The 21,605-nt window shown below is 55.9% G+C and overlaps 4 protein-coding genes across 5 annotated transcripts; 2 read left to right on the top strand and 2 right to left on the bottom strand.

Annotated features, from left to right (window-relative positions):
* Positions 1–5,535: 5,535 nt before the first annotated feature.
* Positions 5,536–9,398, bottom strand: CSNK2B (casein kinase 2 beta). Its single transcript, XM_004711705.3, has 7 exons — positions 9,305–9,398; positions 8,608–8,690; positions 7,978–8,080; positions 7,340–7,455; positions 6,845–6,920; positions 6,511–6,700; positions 5,536–5,765 (listed from the first exon to the last, which is right to left on the bottom strand). The coding sequence occupies exons 2-7, from the start codon at positions 8,677–8,679 to the stop codon at positions 5,675–5,677; spliced, it is 648 nt and encodes a 215-aa protein (XP_004711762.1). The 5' UTR covers positions 8,680–8,690; positions 9,305–9,398; the 3' UTR covers positions 5,536–5,674.
* Positions 9,399–10,656: 1,258 nt separating this feature from the next.
* Positions 10,657–13,628, top strand: GPANK1 (G-patch domain and ankyrin repeats 1). Of its 2 annotated transcripts, none has more exons than XM_004711704.2 (3): positions 10,657–10,749; positions 10,961–11,669; positions 13,042–13,628. In XM_004711704.2, the coding sequence occupies exons 2-3, from the start codon at positions 11,050–11,052 to the stop codon at positions 13,484–13,486; spliced, it is 1,065 nt and encodes a 354-aa protein (XP_004711761.1). In that variant the 5' UTR covers positions 10,657–10,749; positions 10,961–11,049; the 3' UTR covers positions 13,487–13,628. The 2 variants fall into 2 exon arrangements, with proteins under 2 accessions (XP_004711761.1, XP_045148767.1); XM_045292832.1 differs by having other exon boundaries at positions 10,684–10,749; positions 10,916–11,669.
* A 773-nt stretch (positions 13,629–14,401) lies between these two features.
* Positions 14,402–16,568, top strand: CUNH6orf47 (chromosome unknown C6orf47 homolog). Its single transcript, XM_004711794.2, has 2 exons — positions 14,402–14,675; positions 14,946–16,568. Exon 2 carries the CDS (start codon positions 15,006–15,008, stop codon positions 15,903–15,905), a length of 900 nt encoding a protein of 299 aa, XP_004711851.1. The 5' UTR covers positions 14,402–14,675; positions 14,946–15,005; the 3' UTR covers positions 15,906–16,568.
* An 88-nt stretch (positions 16,569–16,656) lies between these two features.
* Positions 16,657–18,652, bottom strand: APOM (apolipoprotein M). The gene is made up of 6 exons (XM_004711702.2): positions 18,467–18,652; positions 17,948–18,102; positions 17,597–17,670; positions 17,404–17,502; positions 17,186–17,284; positions 16,657–16,806 (listed from the first exon to the last, which is right to left on the bottom strand). The coding sequence occupies exons 1-6, from the start codon at positions 18,578–18,580 to the stop codon at positions 16,781–16,783; spliced, it is 567 nt and encodes a 188-aa protein (XP_004711759.1). The 5' UTR covers positions 18,581–18,652; the 3' UTR covers positions 16,657–16,780.
* Positions 18,653–21,605: the final 2,953 nt, after the last annotated feature.

Below are 21,605 nucleotides of genomic sequence, written 5' to 3'. Positions count from 1 at the left end.
CACCTGGGTCTTTCCCCAGAGCAAAGCTGAGATCACAGGGGCAGGCAGGGCCAGCAAAGGGGGAAACACTGCGGGACTGACCCCTTCTCTTTGTACGCTCCTAACCTGAACACTGTCCGCTTGACGGGCTCCTGCCAGTGTACACGCTACCAAAAGGGGCCGTGGGGATTCCGCTGTATGTGACACCGAGTGGAGCTAAATGTGTAACGGGAGTATATGAGGAGGCATCAAAAAGCTGATGGCTATAGAATGTAAACGTCCTGGGAATTGCCCCCGAGTCCCAAAGCTCCCTGGCTGCCCTTTATATCCGGCACCAAACCGACCTCCCTGCCCTCATTCGATTGTGACACCTAGCGGCCCTATGGGACAGGCAGACCTGCCATTCTTTAGAGGACACCCCGGCTTTCTCCCTGCAACTCGGCCAGGGGTTTCAACGTGCTGGACAGGCCGGCAGCCGCCCACCATGCATCCACTATGCCCCCCGCTCCTCCTGCGGCCGAGCCAGCACAGTGGCTGCCCACAGAGAGGGGTGCGCCCTGGAGGGGTGTGCAGGCAGCCTTCAGAGTCTCATCTGGGGACAGGCTGCACAGGTGTGTGTACACCACATTCAGCTTGCGGTACGGTATGCGCGCGCGTTCCTGTTTGTCAAAAAGGCTAAACTTGTCCTCAAATGGGTTTTGTTTTTGGGAGCCGGCGAGATCCCACACTTGCCCTCCGAGTGTGCAGACTTTCACAGCTACTCTTGTCTGTTCACAAAGTGCTGGGCCCTGGGCTCGGTCAGCCCTCTGCATTGGCCAGTCCTGGAAGGCACGCTGCCACTTCAGTGACTGGAGAAGCCCTGGGGGCCCTGCCGGCCAAGTGTCCCTGTTAAGCTCACCGCCACCATCCCCTCGGAGGGAGGCCGGCTGCTCCTGTAGACTCTGGGAACCTGGAGAACCACGAAGGCACAGGAGTCAGAGCTGTGTTCAGAGAAGCTGAGAGATCAAGGTCCCCAGTGGCAGCGCTGCGACTGGCCTCCCAGCACAAAGCCAGCTCTGGATGGCCCAGCACCGGGCTTGGACTTCAGAGGGGGGAGCCTGGCTGTATTTCCCCAGGAGGGCCAGTGCCCAGCTGGCAGCTGCTGGCTTCCAGGGGTTACTGAATGCACGGGGGAGGGGCCTGTGATGGATAGACGGACGATTGCTTTCTGTGTGCTTATGGTTAGCCAGAAGCAAAACATTAAGCACGAACGATTCGACAGCTGCAGCCCCACACATGTACCCTGTCGTTTCCCCCCTCAACTTGGGCTCTGGGTGTGCTGGGTGTCAAGAGCCCAGGGTAGGTAGGAGAGCTCAGGTCCCAAAGCACTAAGCACCTCTGGGACATGGGCCTAAATCTTTCTAGTTGTGGCTGAGTGTAGTATTAAATTAAAAAGCCCCACCCGCTATTACTACTACTGCCCACGGGTTCAGTAAGCACAATTGTAGGGTTGAGATATATAAGCATTATAGTAAAGTCATCGAGAGCATGAGAGATAATACAATAATACAGTCAGACATATTACATGGTACCATTGCTCACCTCCGCCCCGCTTGGTGGTCCTTATGGGGGGGAAGCCGGCCGCCAGAGTAGAAGCAGCTGCCTCCCTCACGGGAGCCGCCCTCCTCATCTTCCTCCTGCCCTCCACAGGAGCCGCCCTCCCAAGAAACAGGGAGGCTCCTTATTTATTGCTAACCACGCATCATATTACTTTAGGGGGATACATCACAGCATCATGCGTCACAGAGAGGGGCAGTACAATTCATCCTTGAACAGGTTTGATCATTCTGGTGTCTCATACAATAAAACAATTACTATCCTGGGAGGCATGCAAGCCCCCTGATAGCAGATAACAACCTACGTCATAGAGAGGGGTTGTAACATAGCAATCCAAGCAATAGGAGGGGGATGCCCTAGGGGTGAATGTGCAATAGTAAGAGGAGGGAATAGGGGGGCATGTGTGGCAAGATGGGTGGACCCTGGACTCCTAAGCTTAGTCATCCTAGAGTGGTCCCGGGCTTGCCTTCAGGCACTCCTTCAAGGGAACAATGTCAGAAGGGAATGGGCCCTATTTGCTGTGGGATAAACAGTGGTCTCTGCTTGATCTAGACAGCTGATACCTCTCAGGGAGAATGATCTCCAAGTGTACAGTCACTCTCACGCAGCTAAGTCTGGATTTGGGGGAGACAGCTTGAGAGAAATCCTTCTGTTCCCCACAGCTGAGTCTTCCGAGTTGAGAGAAATGTGCCTCCCGTGCCACGCACTCCCCCTCATAGGTAGAAACACCTGGGACCCTCTGGGATTTGTGGGCTAAGTTTAAGATTGGGGGGGGTCATATCCTTGGGGCTTGGCTCACCAGCTGAGCAGAGGGCAGACAGCAGCAGCGCTTGGGGGCAGGTTGAGCTCCCCTGGAGGTCATGTGTGGCGGGCAGGGCTCTGCCATCCTGTTTGGATCCCACCAAGAACTCTCTACCTTGCCCACGCTCCAGAGCCGGAGCCCACGAACACCGTGGCTGGGTCTTCGCTCAGTCCGTTCATCGTGGTGGGATGCCAGGAGCTGTGGAGGCGAGCGGACTGGGTCCTCCCTCTCCCTCTCCTCGGGCACCCATGGAGGTGGTGATGGGACGCGGTGGGTGTGAAGTGGGGCTGAGGTGGCCAGAGCCTGTGATGTGCGATGTTGGAGGGAGGGTGGTGAGTATGTGTGTGTGGGCAGGGGGGATAGGGCAGGGCAGGATAGGGCCGCAGTGGAGATGGGGGTGGGCGGGCAGAGTACCAGATACCAGCACTAGCTCTCAGAGACAGGCACAGGGCAGGGGACCCAGGAAAAAACTCACTGCCGTTGAGTCAATGCTGATTCAGTGACCTTGCAGGACAGGGAGGAACTGCGACCCCCCCTCCCCCCGTGGGTTTCAGAGACTGTGACTCTAAAGGAGTAGAAAGCCCCACCTTTCTCCTGAGGAACAGCGGGTGGTTTCGAACTGCTGACCTTGTGATTAGCAAATGAACGTGGGACTACGGTGCCGCCGTGGCTCCACAGCTGGGTCCAAAGGGAGGCGGCATGACCAGATGAGGGGGAACGGGACCATCGAGACATGATGGCGGGAATGGCTGTGCCTTCCCAGGTCAACGCACATCAGAAAGAGCTGTGTCAACTAGCCACAAGTGGCAACAGTGCCAACAAGCCTCAAGGGAGGGCGTGCGTTCAAAGAAGCCCTATCGGTGCCGGCAGTTCAGGAAGGGGCCTGAGATAACACGGGGACAACGGCCTGCGTTTCCAGAGAAGGCAGGACGTGTCCAGCTGGGGAAGAACCAGAAGTCCCGAACTCCTGAGAAACAAGGTGGGTGCTGTTTGGGCCGTCCGGGCCACGCAGCCGCCTCCCCCAGCTCTCCCGAAAGATAGCCGGCTGGACTGTGCGGGCCCTTCCCCTCCACCTCTCATGGCCAGAGCTGGACTGTGCAGTCCCTGCCTCCAGCGTTCCAAGGAGCTTATCTCTCCGGGCCGGGTCTGTACAGCCCCTTCCCTCAGCGTTCCTTCCGGGAGGATTGACTCACAGACCGCATCCTGACTCGGACCCTGCAGCTGCAGCCCCAGAAGGCCTTCCTTCCCCTTATCAGCACATACGTCCTCGGCTCAAGCCCTGTACGTGTCCCACTGCCTCACTGCCAGGTGCGATTTCCCTGACCTAACTCGTTGGGTCTCGGAACCACCCCCCCTCCTGGGGGGCTCAAGATGCCCTGTCCTTCTCTGCTCCCCCTTCCCTCCCGGGAGTTCTTGGCTCTTTCCCTGCCTCAATAAAGCCTTTCTCAGCTTCACATTCCTGGATAAACTCTATCTCTGTTCCCGCCTCTGTCTCCAACCTCTCAGGTGCCGTACCCGTCAGCAACGGCCAGGCCCAGGCAGACTCAGGGTGGCCAGAGGGTCCGGGCCTTCAGACTCAATTCCAGCTTTGGGGCTGGCTGGCAGCAAGCAGTTTAGGGCCTGATGGAACTGGTGAATCTGGGACTCACACAGGGGCAGGGGCAGGGGCAGGGCCAGGGCCATGTGCCTGTCCGGGGGTTCAGGTGGGGGAATTCTTGAGCTGGGATTAGACCAGAAATTGCAACTGTACTGGCGGCATTGGGCCTGGAACCAATCTGGAAAACTGGTGCTGTGGCTTTATTGGCAGTGGTAGGAAGGGTATTGCCCACAGGCTTGGATGATGAAGTGAGACTTTTATGCTGGGGAAGTGGCAACAATCAGTAACCCCTGCTGCCTCCCAATACCCCAAAACCTGGCACCGAGACCACTGACTCATCCCATCCTTCACCTCGTTCGAGGTGACTTCCATCCATCTCCCTCAGAACGGGGTCACAAAATTCCAGTCTGACTGCCTCCCCAAATCTCCAGGACCTTGTATCCCAGGCCCCAGCAGTCCCCTGCTAAGACAACAGTCAGGTTTGGTGCCCTGCGTCCCTTTCCTAGGACTCAGTCACCCTGCCAGATAATGGTCAACGTGCGTGGGCCCAAGGTGCCGATGGCAGTTCCTCGAAGCCTGAAAGGCAACCTAACCTAGTGTCTTCTGAGGCACGGATGGCAATCTGGACTACCAGGACAACTGGGGAAGCAGAAGCCAGGAAGGGGAATCGTGAGTCGACAGCCAGTCCATTTTACAGGACACCCAGGCATCCAGGACCCCAGCCCCTTCCTTCCTGCCCTCGAGCCCCACTTACCCTTTCCTGCTGAGCTCACCATGTGGACCTTCACCATGGGCTTCCGGTGAGGCGGTATGCCCTAACCCTCCACTTTGCCACGACCAGACTTTGAACCAGCACCTCGGGTAGTAACAAGCAAGCTGAGCAAGAATGGCTGGAGGCGCAGAGCTGTATTCCTACCCAAGGCAGGGACCTGGGCTGCAAAAGGAAGTTACTAACTTGGCAGGAGAAACGTCCTCACCTTTGATGTTTGGTCCCTGCGTGTGGGAGTAGCAGCCCAGGCAGAGGGGACACCTGGGCCCCACCTGGCCCTTCATTCAACCAGCGTTTTGGATTTGCACGCCCCCTCAAGCCTCAGCTTGAGGGTCCGTGGTCTAACACGCCTGGGGCCGACATAGGCTCAGATGAATGAAGAATCTTTGGCCAGCGAGCTCACGCCCCACCGTCTTTCTGAAACGGCCCCTTGGCTCCCAGAGCGGGAGCCGTGCGTCCATCTGGCCACACCACCGGGCAGCAGCCCAGACAGTCCTCGCTCTCCCTGTACAGCCCGCCGCAGACGCGGCTGTGCTGCTCTGGCAGTTTCAGAGGGCACGTGTAGTTGCCCAGTTCTTACAACCCCGTTTCTCTGGGCCTTTTCCTTTCGCACTTGGCACGTCCCCCGCAGTCCTGAGTCTCGCTGTGCTCCACTCAGACTGTCCGCCGAGCCCATGGCACACACGTCTGTGCCAGGTTCCACCTTCACCTGAGAGGGTGAAGCCAGAGGGCTCCTGTGTGCCAGCAGCCCGCTCCCCTCCCTTCCCCAGCCCCAAGCACCAGGAGACTGGCTCGTGGCCTTTTCTTCCATTTTATTTCATATTCCCGCCACAATAACGACTCCTTTACTTTAAACTAAAAACCATAGAGGATTCTCGCAGGGATGGCACAAAGGAACAGGGGTGTAAGAGACTGAGGACCGGGTGGAGAGTCAGCGAATCGTCTTGACTGGGCTCTTGAAGTTGCTGGCGGCTTGTAGCTGCAGCTGGTAGGCCATCGGGTGGATCTTGAAACCATAGAGCCTGGGTGGGGCAGAGGCCCGAGAAGCAGAAGGGTGAGTGGCCGGCATTCTTGCCACCCCACCCTCCTCCCACCGCCACCATGAGCACCAGTGCTCCTGGGCAGGAGTTCCTGTTCTTTCCAATACTTGTTTGGTGATGAGTTTTAAACATCAACTTAAACTCAAATTCTTGGACAGACTTAGCAGATCTTGTTTTCATATAAGCCTCAGCCAATTTTTTCTAGAACCAGAAGAAAATGGAAGCCCCAAGACAAAGAAATCCCATTTAACCTGGTAACAGGCTGAGCCCCCAAGACAGTGATGAAAACCGAATCCCAAACTACTTGTCCTTGTGTTGACCCCAGTGGAGGAAGGGGCTTCTCTGGGGACGCAGCTCGTGGTGTTTCTTCCCAGGCACCTCTGGATGGGTTCCAACCGCCACCCTTTGGGTTCTGGCTGGGGCTATGAGCGCATGCACCCGCCCAAGGCTCCAGGGGTGGCAACAGTGACCACTTAAAGGCTGTGCCGACTCGCTCGGCACTGCTCAGCAATTTCCATATTCAAAATCATCCTGCCTGGTGGCTAGTGTCATCACCCCATGTTCAAGATGATGAAACCGAGGCACACGATAATTAAGTCACTTGCCCAGGGTCACTAAGTAGGGAGAAAACTAGGCCTCAAGAAAGGGCCCTGCTCTGCCCTCCCGGGTCTCCAAAGAGCCGTGGGCCTTTCCTCTGACCTTTGGTGGCTCTGGCCCTGCTCCTCACCTGGGTACAAACTGGTTGGCAGGCCTCTTGGGCCGGTACTCAGGGTGCACCATAAAGAGCATGTGAGGGAAGCCAGTGCCAAAGTAGGCGCCGTCCGTGTGGTGATGCCTGGATGACTTGGGTGTGTACACGTCCATGCACTTGGGGCAGTAGAGTTTCACCATGGCCTCGCCCGGGATGTCCGACAGGCCTGGGAGAGAGCCGGGCTCAGCTGACCAGGAAGAGCACTCCCTGGCCCCCGCAACCCATCTTTTGGGCTCCGAGTTAGTATCAGCAGTAACACATTCCCAGGGAACCTGCCATATGCCACCCTCCCTCCTTTATCCACACTCACCAATGGGAAGCATTGGCTGGTTCTCACAGTACACACGGGGACAGTAGCCAAAGTCTCCCTGCTGGTACTTTTCCAACTGAGGGGAAGAAAATAAAGAGGACTGGTGGTAAGCATGAAGAAATAATGTAACCCACATGGTGCCGACTCTCTCCTCAGCCTAGCCCCCCCATCCTCCCTGGTGGTCCCCCCAATTCTCCCACCGCTGTCCAGAGGTCCCTTCTCTGGCTCAGATGGGCCTCAAGCCCTGCTGTGTCCCTTCCTCCAGTCGGGCAGGCTAGACTACAAGAACTTCCCAGGTAGGGCTGGGCCACCCTCCCTGAAAACAGACCCTTTAAGAACACCCTCGACCTGGACTCAATTCCGAGGCCCGGGTTCTGGGGTCTTCCCCTTTCTCCGCTAGACTCTTGGACAAGGTTGAAGTGTGTGACTTCTCGCCACAGGAACCGGTTTCCCTCACGGCCTCAGAAGGAAACCAGTGGGAGGGAGAGGCCTCACCATCTGGGCGATGCCCCGGTTGGTGAGGATGTAGCGGGCGTGGATCAATCCATACAGCATCTCTGCCGCCTGCTCGATCAGGTCACTCTGGTTGGGGTTGTCTTCCAGCTCTTCATCTGAAACATGGCCCGGCCCACAGGCAACACTTGCCATTCAGCTCTCCAAAAGGTGCTCCACCCCAACTCCCAGGGGCTACTGGCTAGTCAGCTCAACCCCCAACAACCTCTGAGTCTCAGCCCATCCATCACCTGGGTGTCCAGCCCTCCATCAACCCATGGCGACTCTCCCCACCCTCCAGTTTGCTTCTCTCCACCAACTTCTGTCTCAATAACAACAGCAACAAGAAAAAAGCTGCCAACAGAACTCTTAGATTAGGGGGGGAAAGGAGGCATAAAACAAAAATCGAGGGAAGCTGGCAGTCCAAATTAAGACGGAGTTCCAGAGCTTAGGGACGCAGGACAACGTCATTAAAAAAGTCAAGAACCAGATTGGGGAATCAAATTCCGAGGTGGAGCCCTGGGTTACGAGAAGGCAAAGGGCCCAAGAGAAATTTAGAAATGCAAGTCGGTGGTGAGCAAAGATGGAAGCAATCACAACAAAACAAGAGCAAAAGCAAAACTGCCCTCAGGGTGACTCACCAGGCTCTAGGTCCAAGATCATGTCTAGAGCCTGTCGATAGTGGGGCACCTGTTCATTGAGTCCTGTGAGGTTGAACTTATCTTGGATGTAGTCTTCATCCACCTGTGAGGACGTGGAAATCAAGCAGAAACCCACCAAGAATCTGGGCATTAAAAGACCGTCGCTCTGCTCCCTTGCCTTCAACACAGCTGCTTCCATGGGCCTCATCCTGCATTCCCACTCAGCAGAGGTGTACACATTCCCTCCCCTAAAGGCTTTGGCTTTTCTATCCCCCCAAATAACTCCACCTCCGAGAGACGTGCTTGTCAGGCCCCCAAATCCCTACTCCTGCTCCCCATTCCTAGGAACCAGCTTCGCCCTCTCCTTAGGGACAGCGGGCTCTCTTGGGAAGTTGGAGGCTGAACAGCTTGGGCGCCCAAAGGCAGTAAACAGTCCCTCTCGCTAACACAGGGTTTTGTCCATTACAAAGCATCTCAACAGGCAGCGCTCCCATTTCTTCTACCTGAAACAGGTACGACCCCAACTACTCTAGTGACAACGCAAGATGCAGGTGGGCCTCCCCAACACGCTATCTTTGGAGGGTGGCGGGGCTAGGACTGGCGCAGGGGGATGTCTGGGGCCCGACTCACTTCGCAGAAAAATTCATTGCCACGCAGCCCACAGAACCAGGAGATCCAGGACACCTCCTCCGAACTGCTCATCTTCACGTCAGCTGGGCACAAAGAAGCGTGCGAGGGAAGGCGGTAACCCGGGGCTTTCCTGCCCGCGCTCCGTCCGGGATCCTCCCTCCTCCCACACTTTGCAACCACCCACACTTTGCAACCACCCACACTTTGCAACCACCCACCGGGGCCACAGCCTTCCTTACAGCAAGCCAGCCTCGGGGAGCACCCTTCTCCCAGCTCCTTTGATGGACACGTAGGCCCTTTTCACAGCCGTGCGAAACGCGGCGTGTCCACCAGCGAGAAGCCAGCAGATCCGTCCCACTAGCCCCGGCCACGCACCCCTCAAGGCCGGGCCCCCCTCCCCTAGTCAGCGCCGGCGGGGCCCTGGGCTCCAGCCCCCGACCACTCTACCACCGTCGGGCTCGCCAACTTGCCGACGCCGGTCCCAAAGGTCCCGGAGTTGGTCCTTCGGGCCACGCACCCTCCCCCTGCTCCTCTCACGGGAGCGGGGTGCTCGTCAGGTCCCCTGCACCCAAAGCCGCACGGGCCGCCTCGGCGGGACCGGTCACTCCTCCCCCCGCCCCCACAACGACGCGCAGAGACCCCCGGGTGGAGCGGCAAGGAGCCGGAGGTGCGGCGCGACCCCGACCCCGAGACTTACCTGCTGGGGGGGGACCGGGGCGGGGAGGGGAGTGGCTACCGAGGCGCGGCGGCGACCGCTACAACGAAGGCCGCGGACCCAACCGCGGCAGGCGAAGCGCGGTGGGGCGGGGAGGGGGGGGGCGAGAGTGGAAATTGGGGAGGGTGGGAAGAGGGCAGGGCGCAGGCGCCAAAGGTCGGGCGCCGCTGTGCACGTCGGGAAACCGAGGCTCCAGGCTGGAGACGCCGGCGAGCCGAGGGAAAAGAGAACTACGAATCCCAGAGTGACCCACCTACGACCCAGGTTCCCGGGGCCGCGAGGAAGTAGTTCGAAGGCGGGGCACAGCCAGGCGCCACCGGAAGCGGAAGCGCGATACCGCAATTCGCAGCCAGGGAGTCTGGGAAATATAGTCCTCAGCTCTTGAGACGGTGGGGCCAGGACGGGGCGGCCAGAGGCTTTTGAGTCCCGTTCCACTGGCCTCCTCACTGCTCAGTCTGCAGGTCCCGATGCATTAGCTCCGCCCAGAGGAAAACAGGCGCGAGGGAGGTTTCCGGTTTGCAAAAAAACGTGTACTGCGCGCGTCATTTGTGTATAAACACGTTAGTCCTGTGCGTAATTTGGCCGTCCCGCCAACTTTATATCGCCTGGTGGGTTCTTTAACCTAATCAGGTCCGCCGCCTGGAGCTGGTTACCTCCCCCTCCCCGCCGCCCTCCGTCCCCGCCCAACCGCCCGCGGTGGGTCAGGCTGAGTGATGTGAGAACCAGGACCGCTAACCTGAGGTGGCGCCAGTCATTCTGGCGCTTGCTCCCTTGCCCTTTTCCATATCCTCTTAGCGCTTGAGTGGGGCCTTCTGCGGGCTTTGAGTGTGACCTTCGAACCCTGACCAGAGTGAGGATGAGGGGCAGCGAGATGTTATTTCACAGGTGCTCAGCATGCCACAGATTTCCTTCCTCCTCCTTGGGGGCTTTTCTTCTCAAAAAGTGGTTCCCCAGCTCCAAAAAAATGAGCTGGGAGCAGGGGACCACCTCGAGGGAGGCGAAGGGCATTGTGGGACGTGATGTAAAAGCGGGGCCCCAACCGACAGATCTACCTCAGTCCTCGCGCCCTCCGGGCACGGGGCCCTTTGCATATGAACTATTGGAAGCCCTCCAGCGCGGGAAACCGCACGTGGTCTTTTTAAAAAAAATGTGTCTGCACGTGGTCCTTTGCGCATGCCTGCACCTTTAAGGAATGATGGGTTTCCCACGCTCCCCTGCCACGCATGCGTCATCGTGCCGTGAGGGCTCGTCGCTTGATGAGAGTAGCGCCATTTTGCCGTACGGACGCTGCAAAGCAACACCCCTTCCGGAAATCTGCTTCCGGGTAAGTGTCGCTAAGCTGGGCTGGTTTGAAAAAACAGCCCCGAAATAGCAGCGAGGACGAATTAAAGGGCCAGGCTGGCTTTCTCTCGCTCTGCATCTTACAGGTATGTCATATGGTTTGGAAAAGTGGCTTCAGAGAGAGTTTGTTATTGTTTTTATGTGGGAACGGGATAAAGGGCGGGCATGGGGCTTTTGGTAACTCATTGCATTTTCTTTAGTGCTTAGCAAGGGGCATGTTTACGTTTCCTCTTTCTATATGTGCCTTTATAGTGTGTGTGTCTTGGATTCTAAGACTCCTCTTCCACACTCCGGCAGCTTCCTGGAGGTGGGTCAGGCCATTGCAGGGCCCTTCGAAGACGTGGTTGTCTCCTCCCCCACCCCACCCCCCATCTTTCGGAAAAGCCATGTCCTGGACCTCCCTCATTGCGTTCACCCGTGCCAGCGAATCTAGTGACCTCTGGAAAGATGGGCAGCAGCAGCCGCAGCCGCAGCCTGAGCAGCCAGAGCCTGCCTTAGATGGGTCCGCAGCCCGTGCTTTCTACGAATCCCTGATTGGGGACAGCACTCCTGAACCCCAGAGATCGCGGCCGAAGTCTGCCCGGGAGAGAAAGAGGAAGCAAAGAAGAGTGGTGAGAGAGGCTCCAGCACCAGCAGCGGCAGCCTCAGAGGGACATGAACAAGAGGGATCTCATGAGGCAGAGGACAAGATGACCCAGGGGATACTGAAGGCAGCTCAGGAGGGGGACCTGGCAGAACTGCGAAGGCTGCTGGAGCCCCGGGAAGCTGGCGGAGCTGGGGGGAATATCAACACCCGCGATGCCTTCTGGTGGACTCCCCTGATGTGTGCTGCCCGGGCCGGCCAGAGGGCAGCTGTGCGGTACCTCCTGGGCCGAGGGGCTGCTTGGGTGGGGGTCTGCGAGCTGGGGGGCCGGGATGCTGCTCAACTGGCTGAAGAAGCTGGCTTCCTCGAAGTGGCCCGTATGGTCAGGGAGAGCCATGGAGAGACCAGCAGCCCCAAGAACCGGTGAGGAAGCCTTAGCCTCCAGACATCTTTTAATATGTTCAGCCTTTCCTGGTCACCCTGCACCAGTGGGCCCCAGAATAGAGCTCAGGAGTCCTCCTCGTCCCATGGTAGGTTGATGAGACAATGTAGAATCGGCGTTAACACTTGAACTCCCCGAGTTTGAATCCTACCTCCACATACTTGGGTAAACAAATGAACAGCTATATGCCCTCCCACCTGAGAAATAGGGGGTAACTAGCACCTTAAAAGGTTGTTAGGGCGAACGTGTGCAAAGTACTAAGGCCTTGCCACCCAGTCCTTCTTAATCGCCAGCCAGTCAGTTCCAATCCATAGCAGCCCCTCAGGTGCAGATAAAACCACTCCTTGGGGTGTTGAGGTTGTGACCTTTGGGAAGCAGATTGTCAGGCCTCCCAAGGCACCACTGTGGGTTTGGAACTGCCAACCTTTTGGCTAGTAGCGGAATTTAAATCTTAGTGACATCTAGGGACTGTTCTGCCATGTAGAAACCTTATATAGGGTTTCTGAAACTGTAAATCTTGTTTTTTAAACAGTTTTATTAGCACTTCATGTACATGTCATGCAATTCAATTAATTCAGTCATATCAAGAGGAGTTGACCGTTAAAACCATATTTAGTTCTAGAACATATTCCTTGTACTCAGTGTTATTCATGTACTTTTTTCTACTTGTGGCAAAAATATACACAACAAAACATTCTCTAACTCCACGACTTCTACATGTATAATTCAGTGCCATCGATTATAGTCTTCGTGTTGTAAACCATTATTGATCTCCTTTTCCAAATTATTCCACCACCATTAGCATCAATTCAATGCCCCCTATAAGCAACAACTCTTTCTCCTTCACCCCTGGTAACCATTGGTCAAGCTTGGTTCTCTTTTTTTAGTAGTTTTCCTGATAATATTCACATATTATACACGTCCCTGGTTAAATCGCTTTTAAAAAGAGTTGCGTATAAAAAAATTTAAAAATAGAGTTGCATGTACATCCTCACAATCAGTTCTAGTGCTCCCTCCCTAAAATCTTTATGGAAGCAGGCAGCCTCATCTTTCTCCCAAGGAACGGCTAGTGGGTTTGAACGGCTGACTTTGGGGTAAGCACTGTACATAAATATTAACTGAAATCACTATTATTCATTCTTTGCCTCCAAAGCCTTGTGAGACTATTTGCCATCTCTTCTCCCAAACCAGTCCCCTCTGGGTGAGGAGGAAGACATTTTGTTCTTTAGCGGAAGGGCTAAAATTAGATCCTGTACCACCCTGAAAGCTGCCCTCACCCCCACCCCCAGGCCTTTGTACTCTTCTGCTGAGCCGTAACTCCCTCCCTCAACTCCTTCTCTCCTTCCTCTCCAGGCCCCACCCTCGTGCCCTCCAGTATTGTGAGAGCTGTGATGCCCATTTCCAGGATGCCAACCACTGCACTTCCACTGCTCACCTGCTGGCGTTGTCCCGAGGACCCTGTCCCCCCAACCTGCCTCCTGGGGTGCCTGCCTCCAGCCCAGGCTTCAAGTTGCTGCTGAGGGGGGGCTGGGAGCCAGGGAGGGGGCTGGGGCCTCGAGGAGAGGGTCGCACCAACCCTATCCCCACTGTCCTCAAGAGGGACCAGGAAGGACTGGGCTACAGTTCCGCCTCCCAGCCCCGAGTCACACACTTCCGGGCCCTGGATACCAGGGCGGTGGCTGGGAAGGAACGAGCCCCTCGGATGACCACACTGAGCCGGAGAGCGGCGAGAAGGCGAGAGGAAAAGGGCAGGGCCTGGGAGCGGGACCTCAGGATGTACATGAACCTTGAGTTCTGATCTCAGAGAGGCCTACTGTGGTCTGCTTCCGGCGTCTGGGCTTCTTCGGTCCTGAGACTTGAGCACTTTGGATGAGGCCTGCCTGTGTCCGTTGGGAGTGAGGGACAGAGAGTTGGAAAATAAATCAACCTTCACTCTTTGATGGTTTATTGGTTTTCCTGCAAGCCCGTCAGAGCCAGAATGAGCAGCCATCTCTAGGTAGCACGACAGGGCCATCTTGCCAGCCTGCCCCTGTCAAGAGAGCCGACCCCTAGTTTCCAAGCCCTGGAACCTGGAGCCCACTGTCGCTCTGTGTACGTCGGCTGCCCAGGCAATTCAATCACTGACTTCACGCTCGCTGTGGCTAAGAAAACGGACACGTTCCCCTATCCCCCAAGGAGCTCACAGCTGGATGAGGGAGAGCCAGGCCTCTGGTCAGATACCATGCATGGCCATCCAACTCCCAAGAGTCCTTTGGAAAGGCTTTTTAGGAGTTCAGGCACCCAAGAAGGAAACAGCCCCAAAGGACTGCGGGTGGGGGGAAGGCTTCGAGTTTGGAGGGACGCTGGGTCCTCTGGGCAGCGGAAAGGACAATGGGCATCCATCCATTCGGGCCTGGCCCCCGCCCTAAGGCCGGACGAGCCCCAGCGTGCGGGGGACGCGCTGACGACTCCGCGTGGGGGCGGGGCCTGGGGGCGGGCGGTCTGCAGGCTCCGCCCCGCTTGCAGACTCCGCCCCCAGGCTGCAGGCTCCGCCTCCGCCTTTCCCTCCGGTCCCGGCGCGGCTGCTTCCGGGCTGCGCGGCTCCCGGCCGCTCCCCGAGGCCGCGGCCCCAGCCTGGGCCCGGGCAGGGCGGCGGCGCCCGGCTCGCGGACGCCTGCGCCCTCGGGCAGGCCCGCTCTTTGCCCCCGGGACCGGAGTCCCCGAGGACATCTGGGCCTGACCTTGGAGACGCTGCTGCTCGGCTGCGCGCCCCGGGGCTGCTGCGGGCCACCCCGTCGGCTCCATCGCCCCTGAACTCGAGAGGCCAACGCCGCTGCTTGGAGATTGCTGGGCACCCCCTCCCCCAACCAGGACATTTCCGACTCCGTGAGGCCCCCTAGGGCAGCAGTTCAAGACTCCCCAGACCTAGGAGCGCTTGGGACACCTTTCATCTTTCTTGAATGGAGCATCGCCTACCCAGTGCTGGGGCACCTTGAGGCGTGGCCTTGGTGAGTGAAACTTGGGGTGCAGCCCGCTGAGAAGGAAACCCAGAGGCACAGGGGGACACTGTGGGGTGACTCAAGCCTGGTCAGGCCCCGAGACACTTGGGTGTATGTGTGGAAGGGGAGAGTGAACTTTACTGCCTGCCTTTACTGCCCAACTGAAAAGAAACCTGCCCCCCCCCCCTTGAGACTGCATGACACCCCTCATCCCCTGGGGAAACAGGGAGCCACCTTTGAATTCAATACCCAACCGCATTGTTCTTTGCATCCACCTAGAGAATCTGATTGGTGCAGGAAAGGAGCTCGGGATTTGGGGACCCACTGAGCACCCGAGCCATGTTCCTGCGGCGACTAGGTGGCTGGCTACCTCGGCCCTGGGGCCGTCGAAAAGCAGCAAAACCTGACCTGTCCACCCCCGACTCCAGAGGGATGGACAGCTCCCCAGAGAATTCTGGGAGTGACTGGGACAGTGCCCCCGAAACCATGGGCGATGTGGGGCCGCCCAAGGGCAAGGACACGGGGGCACAGAAGAGCTCTAGGACTGCCCCCGAACCAAGCAGGGGTCCTCCACTTGCTCAGCTGCGGAGCAGAAGAACGGGCCCCCTCAAGCTGGACAAGGCTGCCCCTGGCACTGAAGAACCTAGGAGACTGGAGGCTGGAGCGGCTGTGGCCAAACCGGGACAGGACTCTGTCTACTCAGGCGGAGCCCAGAGACCCGGGGTGCCTCCAGAAGGGGAACTGAGCCCCTCTGAGCCTGAAGCTCCAGTGGAGAAGCCAAGCCACCGTCAGAAGTTGCTGGGCTGGCTTCGGCGGGGATCAGGTGGTGGCGTGGGCCCCCCGCCACCCTACCTGGGGACCCCAGAGGAGCGCCTGCAGATCTCCACCAACCTAACCTTGCACTTGCTGGAGTTGCTGGCCTCGGCCCTGCTGGGGCTGTGCTCCAGGCCCCTTCGGGTAGCCTTGGACGCATTGGGCCTGCGAGGACCGCTGGGTCTCTGGCTGCACGGGCTGCTGTCCTTCCTGGTGGCCCTGCACGGGCTGCACGCTGTGCTGAGCCTCCTGACTGCCCACCCCTTGCACTTTGCCTGCCTCTTTGGCCTCTTGCAGGCCCTAGTGCTGGCTGTTAGCCTTCGGGAGCCCAGTGGAGAAGAGGAGGCCACTGACTGGGAGGGTGAGAGGTTGGGCAAAGAGGGCGAAGAGCCGAGAGAAGACCTGGGCATGGGCAGGGGACTGTGACTGTGGGGAGGGGTGTGACACAGGGCCCCATCCCCAGTGGCATGGGGTCAAGTGAAGAGAGTGTGGCCTTCAGAAGGTGGGGGAGGCCATGACCCAGATTGGAAGCATAGGGACCTCAGGGATGTGGATGGAGACCCAGGGCATGAGGGTGCAGGGTCCCTTTCACACACAGCAGCGCACAGGACTGCTTTGGGATGTCTGTGCGTGGAGGGTGCCCTTGAATTCACCAGCTGTAGTCACTTTGGCTTTTACATTTCTAATCATTCTCCTTAAAAAGGGGGGCGGGGGGTCGTGGTGGTGGCAGATACAAAAGAGGTTTTTCTACTTTTCTTAACTCCCCAAAGGTGGAGAAGATTAGAGAGGGCTCTGAGTAAGGGTCAGGTGGGGTTACCCACGGATGTCCGGCCCCTGGGTTCTCAGCCCTCCTGGAAGAGTGGGCTGCTAGACAGGTGGGTTGGAAGGTCTGAATGGGGTCCCATAGGAGACAAGGAGCAGGCAGGAAGATCCGGGTGGTCTTAGAGGGAGTGGGGCTGGTGTAGCTGGTCAGACGGGCAGTGTGGGGGAAGCCCTGGAACTTGCAGCCCCACACGGTTTGGGGTTAGGGGTTTTCTCACTAAGCAATACTGTGTCACGCCTAATCCTAAATATACCACTACAACGTGAGAGTGGCCACTGCTCAGTGTCCTTCTTGACGCCGTCCAGCTGGGGACTTGAGTAGGTTGATATCTGGAGACATATCCCAGGATGAGGATTAAGAAATCAGGAAATCATCTTTATTATTGAAAGGGCGTTCAGGAGCCTCTAGCTAACGCCGCCCCCCTCACACCATGGCAGCTCCCCCAGTGTCCATCTGGGAGCACAGATGAAGCCTCTGGTCAGTTGCTGGACAGCTCACAGGCCTCTGGCAGGAGGGAGAAAAGTGAAGATGAAAAGCAAGGCGGAGCAGGGAGAGAGGCCAGTTTGGTGCTGACAGGGTGGAGAAGAATGTGTTAATTTTTTCCCAAAAACGGATCTCGGACCTTTTGCCCACAGGGCTTGACACTTTACCCACTGTCAGCTCAGAACCCCTGCTTTTGGGGAAGCCCAGCCTCAGGTGATTGCATAGCGCCTGGCCCCCGTGCCTCAGGTGCCATCAGAGCCTGTGTGACACACTGGGAGTGTTGTAGTCATTCTGTCGAAAGCAGCTGTGGCCATATCCTCCCAGGGTGTCACATGAGCCCCTTTCAGCCAACACTCCCAGAAGGCTTGCTCAGTCTAGTCTCCTGACTAGGACTCCTCACCTTGATTCCTGGGCGTCAGTAAGAAGGCCTTGGACTCCAGGCAGTAAGTCAGGGACTGGAACTCCTCCACGCAGCTCTCAGGAGGGTGTGGCGAGCGATCTGGAAGGGCAGAGCAGGGTCTTGCTAGCTGAGCCCCTCTCCTCTGCTGAGGGCCCCTGGGAAGCACTCGGCCCTGCCCCCTTTCTCTCTGACCCATCCTGCCGTGCATCCCCACTCACTGTAGAGGAGAAAGCGCTGGTACCCCTGACCCATCTCCTTCAGCATGATTCCACCTGGGCAGGAACTGGAGAAGAGCTCAGTCTTCATGTCTGGGCGGCCTGTGAGGGTGGGCACAGGGAGGGGGAAAGAACAGAACTGCAAAACCGAGTACGTCCAGGGAGTGTGGGGAGGATGAAGTCTGAGGGAACCAACCTTCGGTTTTGAGATCGGTGCTCCCCTCAGTCAGGTGGTAGGTCCATTTCCGGGGCACACACAGCCCGTTTTTCCTGCAGAGGTGGTGGTGGGTAAGGAGGAGAGAGTGAGTGACATCCGGTCACATGGCATCAGCCTCTATTTCTCCGTGCAACCCGGATCTTGGGTTCTAAGCTCCACAAGGGGTAGGGAGGCCCATCTCTGGCTCTGGAGGGGAACTGATGGAGCTTTTGAATCGAGTGGGCCAAGGAGAGTGGATGCATCAGCCAAGGGCATAGTTCTTGGTGGTGGGTGCTCACACTTGGGGCAGAGGCTGCACCCACTGGTGCCTCGGCCACAGTCGCCACTCACGTGCGGATCGTAGCACGAAGCTGGAGCTGCGTCGGGCTCGAGCCAGCAGTCATGTTGAAGACAATGTTGTCCACAGGATCAAAAGTTGCCAACTCTTCCTTGGTGGGAGCTGCCCCTGCGATAAAGTGCCACTGGCCCAGGTGGGGCTCTGGAAACTAGAGACAGTGGAGAGCAAAAGAAGGTGGGTCCTATCTCAGAATCTATCCAACTGCATCTTCAGCCAGCACAGGAAGATGTCGAGGGCAGGGTGTGTTGGCTGCTTTCTCTTTCCCACTGGGAGATGGATCAATGAGCCATCAATGACTTCCCTCCTATGTGCCTCTCCTCAGTCAACGTGGCTAACCAGCTCACTCCCAGTTCTGCTGTGTCCACACGGATGACCACAGCCCTAGTGTCTGTCTTACTGCTTTTATCAATACACCGGTTTTCCTACCTTCCTCTTCCACTGTGTCTTCTGGTCATCCGAAGCCATCTGCCAGTCTCTCCGAGCCACCACCCTAGACTCCCCTCGCTCCATACCTCTTTCCCGTCCATTCCTAGAGTTGTCAGCTGACTGTGCTCAGGGCACTGGTAGATGGAGTTCAGGAGAATGGCAGCGAAGTAGAGCAGGGCTTCCCAGATTTTGTGCAACATCTTCAGGCAGGAGGGAGCCAATGACCTGGTGTGGGGTGGCTGGTGCCTTAACTGCTCTATCCCCCAGCTGGCTGCTCAGTGCTCTCTGCTCCCAGCCCCCTTGCCTTGACCCTCGACCCTTTCACCTGCTAATGAGTAACTTCAACTTTGTTTTCCAGCCCAAGCCTGGATTACTTTACAGGGTTTGGACCTTCCTCCCCCTCCTCTAGATGCAGCACCCAGGCATGTCCGGGGTCTCTCAGGAATGAGGAGGCCTGAGCTTTTCAATCCTATCTGAGCGGGCTATCTGCTGGGTTAGGCAGCATTTTAGGAGGGGTGGCTTAATAGCGTTTTTCATTCCTTCACTTAGCAAATTGTTTTGAGTCCCCAACTGTTTGCCAGGAACTGGCTAAGCCCTGGGAACACAAGGATGAGTAACACACAGGGCCTGGCCTTGAAGAAGTCTAGGGAAAAAATCAGCTGTGTAAACATGATTGCAATACCCCTTGATAAGTACTTTAGACTAGCTATGAACCAGGTACCGGGGGCGTGATGGGTGGCTTTCTGAAGGAATTTATAATTGGGGAAATTTGTGTACCCTTGGAAAAGTTTGCTGGCAAAATGTGTTTGTTCATTCCACATTTATTGTTAAGCAAGAGGCTACATAATCTTTTTTGTTTTAATCATTTTATTGGGGGCTGTACGCTTATCACAATCCATCCATCCATCCATTGTATCAAGCGCATTTGTTGCCATCATCATCTCTGAACATTTTCTTTCTACTTTGAACCCTTGCTATCAGCTCATTTCTCCCCTCCCTCCCCCATTCTCCGGAACCCTTGATAATTTATAAATTATTTTTTCATGTCTCACACTGACTGGATGTCTCCCTTCACCCATTTCTCTGTTGTCCATCCTCCAGGGAGAGGGTTATATGTAGATTATTGTGATCGATTTCCCCTTTATCTCCCACCTTCCCCTTCCCCTTCTGGTATCGCTACTCTCATTATTGGTACTGAGGGGTTTATCTGTACTGGGTTCCCAGTGTTTCCAGCTCTTATCTGTACCAGTGTACATGCTCTGGTCTAGCTGGATTTGTAAGGTAGAATTGGGATCATGATAGTGGGGTAGGGGAGGAAGCATTTAGGAACTAGAGAAAAGTTATGTTTCATCATTGTTACACTGTACCCTGACTGGCTCGTCTCCTCCCCACAAACCTTCCATAAGGGGATGTCCAGTTGCCTAGAGATGGGCTTTGGGTCTCCACTCCGCACTCCCCCTCATTTACAATAATTTTTTGATCTTTGATGCCTGATACCTGATCCTATCAACACCTCGTGATCTCACAGGCTGGTGTGCTTCTTCCATGTGGGCTTTGTTGCTTCTCAGCTAGATGGCCGCTTGTTTATCTTCAAGCTTTTAAGACCTCAGACGCTATATCTTTTGATAGCTGGGCACTATCAGCTTTCTTCACCACATTTGTTTATGCACCCACTTTGTCTTCAGCGATCCTGTAGGGAAGGTGAGCATCGTGGAATGCCAGGTTAATAGAACAAAGTGTTCTTGCGTTGAGGGAGTGCTTGAGTAGAGGCCCAATGTCCATCTGCTACCTTAATACTAAACCTATAAATATATGTCCATAGGTCTATTTCCCCATCATCACATATAAATATATTTACATATGTACATGGCTGCATGGCTAAGAGGAGAGATTTTGGGGTCAGGAAGACCTGGGTTGAGACCCTTGAACAAATTTTATTAACCTGTGCCTGTTTCTTGGTTTGCAAAATGGGCATACCATCAATTTCCTAGGATTAAATGATAAGCTACCCAAAAGCCTGCATTTGCTGAGCTCAAGGTAAACATTCACTATAATTAATAGAGTGTTTGCAAAGCACTTATTACAGTTTCTGGAAGATAGTCAGTTCTCAAGTGCTAAGAAGAAAACAAGTACTTGTCAAGAGGCAGTAATTGCACACGACCAAGTGGGTGGGGCAGTTAATGCAGTAAGTGGGGCTTTCTTATTTATAAGCTATCTCACTGCCATTGAGAGTGGATTCAACTCATGGCCACCCTATAAGATAAAGTAGAACGGTGCGTTTCCGATGCTGTAAATCATTACAGGAGCAACATACATCTTTCTCATGGAGTGGGCTGCGCAGTTTCCAACTGCTGACCCTGTGGTTCCCAGCCAGGGTCACTTGGCTACTGCACTGTCCTACCAGGGCTTTTTTTAATAACACATACTGCCACTGCCGTTGAGGGGATGCCTGCACATAGTGATCCTAGAGGGCAGGCTAGAACTGCCCCTCTGAATGCCCAAGAGACTTTACAGGTAGCTTATTCACGTAGGCTACCAAATACATGTATTTCCCCCGAGATTATGCTTGATTCCGTGAACAAGCAAAACAGGGAGTCATCTGGGTAACGAGCACTCATGGTACAGTTTTGAGTATGTTTGGAGTTTACCAAAAACAAAAATACATTTCTTGGGTGTGTGTGTGTGTGTGTAGCAAAGTGCTTGAGCTGTCGTCTGGCAGGCCTTGTACTAGTAGTTCTGCCACCTTGCCCCAGGTGTGCTCACCTATGAGACATGTACTAGCTAAGATGGTCAAAGTCTTAAACATAACAGGAGGTAAAACTTTTAGTATCCTGCCTGACACAACTAAATGCTCTCTAGCTAAGTGTTAAAAGGACTCATCCATTGAGGTTTGGGTACATAATTTAGGGATCTTGGAAAAGCCCAATGGATGGATCACAGCGTCTTGAGGCTGATTAACTTGCCCAGGTGCGAAGGACACAGAAGTGTAGTGACCCCCCCGTCCGAGCACGCCAGAGTCCCGTGTCAGAATTTTGCCTTTCCGCCCCGTACGACTCCATTTACACACAATCCTCAACATCGGGGGCGTGCCTCTCCTCGACCACACTCCTGAAGAGTAGCAGCATCCTTAGTTTTCCAAAAGCATGGCGACTTCCCTGCGCCAGGCAAAAAAACGGTATGACGCCCGGCCCCCGGAATGCCCACCGGGTAGAACCGAGGGACGGC

This window comes from Echinops telfairi, unplaced genomic scaffold (genome assembly GCF_000313985.2).
Source record: "Echinops telfairi isolate 266 unplaced genomic scaffold, ASM31398v2 ScPeMD7_655;HRSCAF=1070, whole genome shotgun sequence".
NCBI classification, from domain to species: domain Eukaryota; kingdom Metazoa; phylum Chordata; class Mammalia; order Afrosoricida; family Tenrecidae; genus Echinops; species Echinops telfairi.
This window is presented reverse-complemented; position numbering and strand designations above follow the sequence as displayed.